This window comes from Camelina sativa, chromosome 7, assembly GCF_000633955.1.
Source record: "Camelina sativa cultivar DH55 chromosome 7, Cs, whole genome shotgun sequence".
Taxonomy (NCBI): Eukaryota; Viridiplantae; Streptophyta; class Magnoliopsida; order Brassicales; family Brassicaceae; genus Camelina; species Camelina sativa.
In genome coordinates, this window is record NC_025691.1 from 3,851,890 (window position 1) to 3,861,756 (window position 9,867).

The 9,867-nt window shown below is 38.6% G+C and overlaps 2 protein-coding genes across 2 annotated transcripts in view; one reads left to right on the forward strand and one right to left on the reverse strand.

Annotated features, from left to right (window-relative positions):
* Positions 6,366 to 7,484, forward strand: LOC104704265 (receptor-like protein 12). Its single transcript, XM_010420383.1, has one exon. It carries the CDS (start codon positions 6,366 to 6,368, stop codon positions 7,482 to 7,484), a length of 1,119 nt encoding a protein of 372 aa, XP_010418685.1.
* The window catches only part of LOC104704268 (synaptonemal complex protein 1-like), a 1,429-nt gene continuing 484 nt past the window's right edge, over positions 8,923 to 9,867 (reverse strand). The window contains exon 2 of the mRNA XM_010420384.1: positions 8,923 to 9,862. Coding sequence (XP_010418686.1) covers positions 8,923 to 9,862 — 940 coding nt within the window. The remainder of the gene's footprint in view (positions 9,863 to 9,867) is intronic.

Here is a 9,867-nt window from a genome sequence, read left to right on the forward strand (position 1 = left end):
AAACACAATTGTTGGAATGAAACTTTGCAACTTTTGAGATCATTAANAAAAACTAACAAGTGTAACCATTGAAAGCTAGGGGTATGACGAAGAAACACAATTGTTGGATCAAAACATTTCAACTTTATATAAACAAAGAGGTGTAAAAATTAATAGGTGCGATTTTTAAAAGATGGAGGTACGACGAAGAAACACGATTATTGGAAAAAAAAAAATTGCAACTGTTGGGATCATTAATAATTCTAAACCGTTAGATGAGATAATAGAAACAATCTCATCCGTTAGATTAAAGTTGACCCCCAAAAATGGGTTTGTTATTATATATAGAAACACAATTGTTGGATCAAAACATTGCAACTTTATATAAACAAAGAGGTGTAAAACATAAGAGTATGAAAACTAACGGGTACCAACATAGAAAGTTGGGGGTGCAACGAAGAAACACAATTGTTGGAATGAAACTTTGCAACTTTTGAGATCATTAACAAATGGTAAGATCAGTAATAATACTCAAAGAACAAAAACTATTTTCAAAGTCCATAAAAATCTATATATATATATATATAAAAAAACAAAGAGGTGTGAAAACATAGAGATGTGAAACAAAAATGTGTAAAAATTAATAGGTGCGATTTTTAAAAGATGGAGGTACGACGAAGAAACACTATTATTAGAAAAAAAACTTGCAACTGGTGGGATCATTAATAATTCTAAACCGTTAGATGAGATAATATAAACAATCTCATTCGTTAGATTAAAGTTCACCCTCAAAAATGGGTTTGCTATTATATATAGATATTTGTAATTTATATGAAGATAATTTGATGAGTTTTGTGAGTTTCATACAGTCAAGTCACGTGAAAGCCGTCATAGTTTACAACTTGTGTGACTATATAAACAAGGCCACAAGAGACTGATGATGATTCACAAGCAAAGAAAAGCTCCAATTGCGCTTCCTAAAATTTTCACAGTACTTATCCATCCAAAATGTCGAACTCGTTTTGGGGATTATTCTCTCTCGTTTCCATCCTCCACTGTGTCGCTGCTCTTCGATGTCGTCCCGACCAAACCGAGATACTTAAACATTTCAAAAACGAGTTTCAGTTCTCCAGCATCTGCAGCGACGACATCAACTTCTTCAGCGGTGTGGTTTGCGATAACACGACTGGTGCAGTCACGTTTCTTGAACTCCCGGGTGGATGTTTACGTGGAACTCTGAGACCAAACAGTAGCCTATTCGAGTTGAGTCATCTCCGTCACCTAAACCTCTCTTTCAACAACTTCGATTCTTCTCCCTTGTCCTCTGCGTTTGGTCAACTCAAAAATCTCGAGGTTTTGCTTCTCTCCTCTAATGGCTTTGCCGGCCAAGTTCCTTCTTCAATACGTAACCTACCCAAATTATCTAAATTACAACTTTCCCACAACAAGCTCACTGGTAGTTTAACACCATTCGTACAGAATCTAACCAAGCTAGATCTTTCTTTTAATCAATTCTCTCGAACCATACCTTCTTCTTGTTGGGATAAGCTTGAAGAAACCTTGAGTTAGAAGATAATTCCTAATCCTAGAATAGTTGGGTTTGCAAAGAGATAAGGATCAAAGTATTTAGGAGATATCTAAATACTAGTAGTTCCTACTAGGATTAGGAATAACAGAGTTATATATAAGGATATGTTGAGATGTGACATATTTATGAGGTTTTGAGAAAAGAGAGATAGAGAACTTAAGTTTTGAGAGATTTTCTTAAGCTAAATAAAAGTGAGTTGTGCTTTTAATTCTTGTGTTCTTTACAAACCTTTGTTCTATATTTGGTATCAGAGCCTGAATCTTTGGGCAAGAAATCATGTCAGAGATTATCGTAGCTACACCACGACCTAAGGAAGGAGGAGGATCTCCCTCTATTGTTTGTCCAATGCTAATGTCGACTAACTACACTGTTTGGGCAACGAATATGAGAATTGCTCTCCGAGTACACAAAGTCTGGGATGTCATCGAACCTGAAACTGAACAAATTGATCCAGAGCAAAACAATATAGCCATGGCTCTTTTGTTTCAATCAATACCTGAAAGCTTAACACTACAGGTTGGAGAACTAGATACAGCTAAGAAGATGTGGGATTCAATTCGGTCGAGAAACGTTGGAGCTGAAAGAGTTGGGGAAGCTAGACTTTAAACTTTGATGGCAGAATTTGAAAAACTGAAGATGAAAGAATCTGAAAACATTGATGATTTTTCGGGAAAGTTAGCTACGATTTCATCAAAGTCAGCAGCCCTAGGAGCTAACATAGAAGAGTCGAAGATAGTCAAGAAATTTCTTAGTAGTCTTCCCCGAAAGAAATTTATTCAGATAGTTGCTTCTCTAGAACCAGTTCGAGATTTGAACACCATCAGTTTTGAAGATATCGTTGGCAGACTGAAAGCTTATGAGGAACGTATCCGTGAGGAAGAGGAGATTCAAGAGGAGCAAGGAAAACTGATGTACACAGAGTCACAGACTAGCCAACAGTACCGAGATTACAATAACAAATCTGGAGGTTTTAGAGGAAGAGAAACTAGTCAACAATACCGAGATTATAATAATGAATCCGGAGGTTTTAGAGGAAGAGGTCAAGGTGGAAGATCATTCAATAGAGGACGAGGAAGAGGACGCTACGGTGGAAGAAATATGTCTCAAGTTACATGTTTTCGATGTGATCAAACTGGCCACTTCGCCTCACATTGTCCAGATCGACTGCTCAAGCTGCAGGAAACAGAGGAAAGTAACAACAAAGATACAGAGGATGCAGATTGAGCTCTTGATGCATGAAGTGGTCTACCTTAATGAGAAAGACTGTATACCAACTAAGTATGAGAAGGATCGCATATCAAGTAAGATTGAGACAAATTCAGGGAAAGATAACATATGGTATCTTGACAACGGAACCAGTAACCATATGACTGGGGATAGAAGGTATTTCAACAAGCTGGACAGCTCTTTAAATGGAAAAGTTTGCTTCGGTGATGGTTCGAGGATTGATATCCAAGGAAAAGGAACAATTGCTTTTATTGATCAAAACGGAAAATCACGAATTATGAAAGATGTCTATTTCATTCCTGATCTTAAGAGCAATATTATAAGTCTAGGTCAGGCCACTGAAGCAGGGTGTGACATTCGGTTGAGAGGAAATTACCTGACTATGAGAGATGAAGACGGAAATTTGCCTGTAAAAACAGAGAAGTCTAAGAACCGATTGTACAAGGTTCAGATGGGACTGCAAGACAATACAAGTTTATTTTTGGCGGATGTAAGTGAGCCAAGTAAGTGGCATGCGAGGTTGGGACATATCAATTATGCATCTTTAACTTCAATGCTAGAGAAAGAACTGGTTTTAGGAGCACCGAAACTATCTGCTGGAAAGGAAATATGCAGTTCGTGTCTACTTGGGAAGCAAACAAGACATGTATTTCCTCAGGAAACTACGTTTCGAGCTAAACAAAGACTAGAACTTCTACATGGAGACCTTTGTGGCCTGATTACACCAAGTACACCTGCTGGGAACAGGTATGTTTTTGTGATCATTGACGAATTCTCCCGTTACATGTGGATGATGCTACTAAAAGAAAAAGGAGAAGCATTTCACAAATTCCAGAAGTTCAAGGCTATGGTTGAAAAGGATGTTGTTGAATAAATACAGACATTTAGAACGGATAGAGGAGGAGAGTTTGTGTCTACTGAGTTTAACTCATTTTATGAAAAAACAGGCATAAAGAGACATTTAATAGCACCTTACAGTCCACAACAGAACGAAGTTGTAGAGAGATGCAATCGGACATTGATGGAGATGACCAGAAGCATCTTGAAGCATATGCACATGCCTAACTATCTTTGGGGAGAAGCACTTAGACACTCTACCTATTTGTTGAACAGGGTAGCAACACGGGCCTTGAAGGATATGACACCTTATGAATTGTTTCGTGACAAGAAACCTACAGTTGAACACATTAGGATTTTTGGGTGTATTGCTTATGCCAAGGTGGAGAAACCGAATTTAAGAAAACTGGATGATCGAACAAGAGTGCTTGTTCACCTAGGAACCGAACCTGGTTCTAAGGCGTATCGCTTGTTGGCACCTCAGACAAAATGAATCATAGTAAGTCGAGACATAGTGGTCGACGAAACAAGAGGATGGAACTGGACTAAAAGCGTGTCTAGAGAGGAAAACGATGAGAGTTTTAAGATTGTTTTTGGTATTTTTGGAAATCACGGACTTCGAGAATATAAAGAAGATGAGACTGCAGTTGTGAACATTGATGAAGATTCTAGGAGCGAGACTGATAATGTTGAACATTCCGAGAACAGAGAAAGAATGACTTACGAGAAGAAAACAGAGCAAGAGTCACACGAGACTGAAAGATTGCCTGCAGATTTAGCAGATACTTCGACAGAACCTGTACTACGAAGATCAACACGACCAAGCATTAAACCAAAGTACTTGGAGGACTATGTCTTGCTTGCAGAGGAAGAAGGTGAGTTCCTGTTACTGCGTCTTAGTAATGAACCTAGGAATTTTGAAGAAGCAATATTGTCTAAGGAGTAGACACGAGCTTGTGAAGAAGAGATATGTTCGATTGAGAAATTTAAAACATGGGAGCTGGTTGATTTACCCTTTGAAGCAAAACCAATTGGTTTAAAGTGGGTGTTCAAGTTGAAAAGGAATTGTGATGGTAGTATCAACAAATACAAAGCTCGACTTGTCACTAAAGGGTATGTGCAGAAATATGGTGTGGATTTTGAAGAAGTTTTTGCTCCTGTTGCTAGAATCGAAACCATAAGACTGCTTATTGATCTTGCTGCATCACATGGTTGGGAGATACATCATCTCGATGTCAAGACAACCTTCCTTCATGGTGAGATTAAGGAAACTGTGTATGTTTCTCAACCAGAGGGCTTTGAGAAAAAAGGCACTGAAGGGTTAAGACAGGCACCTAGAGCCTGGAACAATAAGTTAAATCAGATTTTACAGGAATTACAGTTCTTGAAGTGTTCGAAGGAACCTTCGGTGTATCGGAAGAACATTGGAATTGATTTACTTATCATAGGTGTCTATGTGGATGACTTATTTGTAACAGGAACAAGTCTGGTTGTGGTTAACAAATTTAAGGAGGAGATGGCTTCTAAATTTGAAATGAGTGATCTTGGGAGGTTGACATACTATCTCGGGATGCAAGTAAATCAACACCAAGATGGTATTACCTTGAGTCAAGCCCGATATGCTCACAAGATTTTGGAGGAAACAGGAATGTCACAATGCAATTCTGTTCTTATACCTATGGAACCTGAGTTGAAGTTGTCTAAAGCAGAGAAGGAAAAGGAGATCAATGCAACGACTTATAGAAAGAATGTTGGATGTCAAAGGTATCTATTGCATACTAGACCGGACCTTTCGTATTGTGTAGGGATTATCAGTCGCTAAATGCAAAGTCCTAGGGAGTCGCATGGAGCAGCCATGAAGCAATGCTTAAGGTATCTTAGGGGAACCATCATTCTCGGTCTATCTTATGGAAGGAAGAAGGTGCCTCGGCTAATAGGTTACAGGGACAGTAGCCATAACGTTGATGAAGACGATAGAAGGAACACCTCAGGACACATCTTTTACCTTGGTGATAGTCCTATCACTTGGTGCTCACAGAAACAGGATGTTGTGACATTGTCTTCATGCGAAGCAGAATTCATGGCTGGGACAGAGGCGGCGAAGCAAGCTGTTTGGTTACAAGATTTACTGGTTGAGATCACTGGAGCTGCAGAGGAAAAATTTATCATACGGATTGATAATCAATCGGCAATTGCTCTTACAAAGAACCCAATCTTTCATGGAAGGAGTAAGCACATACACAGACGCTATCACTTCATAAGAGAAAGAGTTGAGAATGGCCAGATTGAAGTAGAACATGTTCCAGGAAATGAGCAAAGAGCTGACATTCTTACTAAAGCTTTAGACAAAAACAAGTTCAGAGAAATGAGAAGTCTCATGGGAGTTCAAGACCTGACAAAGACAGCCTTCAAGCTTAAGGACGAGATCGTTGGGATAAGCTTGAAGAAACCTTGAGTTAGAAGATAATTCCTAATCCTAGAATAGTTGAGTTTGCAAAGAGATAAGGATCAAAGTATTTTGGAGATATCTAAATACTAGTAGTTCCTACTAGGATTAGGAATAGCAGAGTTATATATAAGGATATGTTGAGATGTGACATAACTTATGAGGTTTTGAGAAAAGAGAGATAGAGAGCTTAAGTTTTGAAAGATTTTCTTAAGCTAAATAAAAGTAAGTTGTGCTTTTAATTCTTGTGTTCTTTACAAACCTTTGTTCTATACTTCTCTCATCACCATGCCTTTCTTGTCTTTTCTTGATTTGAGTGACAATTATCTCATTGGCTCATTTGAAATCACTAATATTTCTTCGTCTAAACTCGAGATTTTACTACTTGGGAATAACCATTTTGAAGCAGAGATCATAGATCCTATTTTAAAGTTGGTTAATCTCCAATATCTCAGCCTCTCTTCCTTAAACATAAGCCATCCGGTTGACTTAACACTCTTCTCTTCTCTCCGATCTTTGTCATACCTTCATCTTTCCAGAACCAGTTTAACACCATGGAGTGTGAAGTCAGGCATCAGAGTTCCAAAGGACATGGAGATCTTGATCTTGTCCGGATGCAACATCAGTGAATTCCCCAGATTCTTGAAGTCCTTAAAGAAGTTATCGTTTTTAGATCTTTCAAACAACAGAATCAAAGGAGAAATTCCTGATTGGTTATGGAGTCTTCCTCTTTTAGCCTCTCTGGATCTTCACAACAATTCATTCACTGGATTCAAAGGTTTGCTGGATCATGTTTTAGCCAATTCATCCGTACAAATATTAGATATTGCTTCAAACTCTTTCAAATGTTCATTCCCTAATCCACCAGTATCCATCATCAACTTGGCTGCTTGGAACAATAGTTTCACAGGAGAGATACCTCTCTCTGTCTGTAACCGAACCGCTCTCGCTCTTCTTGATCTATCCTACAACAACTTCACTGGCTCAATCCCTCCATGTATGGGTAATTTTACCATAGTGAATCTCCGGAAAAACAAGTTGGAAGGAAACATTCCAGACGAGTTCTATAGTGGTGCTTTGACACAGACATTTGACGTTGGATACAATAGGCTAACCGGAAAGCTTCCAAGATCGCTCTTAAACTGCTCTCTCATAAGATTTTTAAGTGTGAATCATAACAGAATCAATGACTTGTTTCCCTTCTCGCTCAAGGCATTGCCAAATTTGAAAGTTCTTATTCTCCATTCAAACAGATTTTGTGGTCCTATATCTCCACCTGATGTGCAAGGTCCTCTTGCATTTCCCAAGCTCCAGATACTCGAAATATCGCATAACAGATTTACCGGAACCTTACCAATAAATTACTTTGCAAACTGGAGTGCAACAATCCGCAAAGATGAAAGATGAAAAAAGGCTATATATGGGAATTTATTCGTATGATCGGTTTGGCTATGATGATAAGTTGGATTTGTAATACAAAGGTCTATACATGGAGCAAGGGAAAGTTCTTACTTTCTACTCTGCCATTGGTTTCTCTGGAAACAAACTCGAAGGAGAGATTCCAGAATCTATTGGTCTTTTGAAAACATTGATTGCTCTCAACTTATCAGACAACTCATTCACAGGACATATCCCTATGACTTTCGCCAATGTGACTGAGCTCGAGTCATTAGACCTGTCAGGGAACAATCTCTCAGGGGAGATTCCACAAGAACTCGGGAGACTATCGCATTTGGCGTACATAGATGTGTCTAATAATCAGCTCACTGGTAGAATACCACAAGGGACACAAATCATAGGGCAGCCTAAATCCTCATTTGAAGGGAATCGAGGGTTATGTGGTCTTCCTCTTGAAGAAAACTGTTTAAGGGAAGACGCACCATCCACACATGAGCCCAAAGAAGAAGAAGAAGAAGGAATATTGGAGTGGAGAGCAGCAGCAATAGGGTATGGGCCAGGAGTGTTGTTTGGATTGGACATGTTGTTGCTTTGTACAAGCCTTGGTGGTTCATCAAGAATGATGGTCAGAGGCATCAGACACCTGTAGTATTGATTTGTTTCTTTTTATGTACTTTTTTTTGTGTGTAGTTTGATCTGTGAATGCGTCTTAAGTTAATGAAAATCATGATTATGGCATGTTGTGTGTCACTACTTACTATAAACTCTGTTTCTGTTAAGAGAGGAGCCGAAACTACTAAATTACTTCCACATTATTATGGAAACATAAGAAACAAAATAAATTGTGGGATCTTATTTACCAACAGACGAAAACATGTGAATTTTTTTGAATAATGGAAACAAAATTAACCCTTAGTGTTTAGGGTTTTCTACAAAATTGTAAGGATAACAAATAGGCATTAAACCGACTCTCGTATTAGGTTTGTTCAAATCAATTTAATCACATTATAATCAAATTCTTATAAGAATAGGAACCTGATGTTTTTTACTTTTTTTAATACCTTCTCGTATGTTATCCAATCCGAACTGTGAGTATCTATCTGTCAATGTTTTGTTTTGGAGACACTATTGGTTTTTGACTTCTGTAACAAAAAAACAAAGCATAGAAAATTAAAAGAAGCAGAAAATTTAACGAATTCAGATCCCAACGTGGAACCTTACATCTCGCCAGGATGATGAAAAACATCTCGGAAATCCAATAATATATATAGCTTGTTTAAAACTCAACTACGCATACAAATGATATCATCTGTTCCGCACACTTATATGTTTTATACTATGTTTCATAACCTTTAGAATCTACCAGACTACCAGAGACTTTTCTTTTGTTCAAGCCGTGATCTTCACATCTTTGTAGATTCTCTGATGAAGCCTTTACCGCAGCTATCTAACAAGCTTCACGGGAGTTGTTAGGAAACGTCTTGGTCACAGACTTTTTACGGTCTTGTTCTCTGATCCTCTGTCTCCACAGGTGAAGAAGGGCTGATGCAACATGGCAAATTTTGCGGTCTTTATGCTTTGTAAGTCCCTCAAGCTTTTCCATCATCCTCCTTGGCTCAGTAGTTTTTGGAGAAATGTTGATTTTCATAAGTAGCGAGAGTGCATCAATGCAGCGAGAGGCCTCTAGTTTACCCGAGAGAATGCCCTTAGTGTTGGCCACATCAGCAGCTTTCTTTGCTGCTTCGAACAGCTTCACCATCTCATCCACTTTCTTGTTCTTCAGCTCCTTTTCTGTTGTAGTCTTCTTTGTCAATGAACCCGAACTTGGTACGTAGGCAATATCTTCATGTGGCTTCTTCGTCTTACCATCCTCCAAAGCGACACGTCTTCTCTTCATGTTAAGCTGCTTTAGATCACTCTTTGTATCTTTCTTAAAATATTTCTCGTCCCAAGTCTCAGATTTATGATCCTCTTTCTGTTTCAGCACCAAAACATCGTTCCTTGCTTCTTTCTTAATCTTCTCTGTTTCACGAATCAGTGATCTCTGATCTTCTTTATTCAACTCCGAGAGTTTGATCGTTTTCTTAATCTCTACCGCTTCAAGAGTCTGAGAACTCTCGTCTTCCGTCTTCTTCAACTCCGAACACCTTGTGAGAACAGGCTTCTTTCTCTCTAGACGAGCCTTGGTAAGAGTAGCTTGGAAAGAGTTGTCGCTTCCTTGGGTGTAGATTGTCTTCAACCACGAATGAAACAAAACTTGAGCTTCCTTACGGATCTTAGGGTTCCTATGACTTTTCAAAGCCTCCAGCTTAGCTATTGATTCAGAATGTTCCATATCCTTCACGGAAAGAGATAGAGACTTCAAGTGCTTCAACAAATCGATGCATCTTTC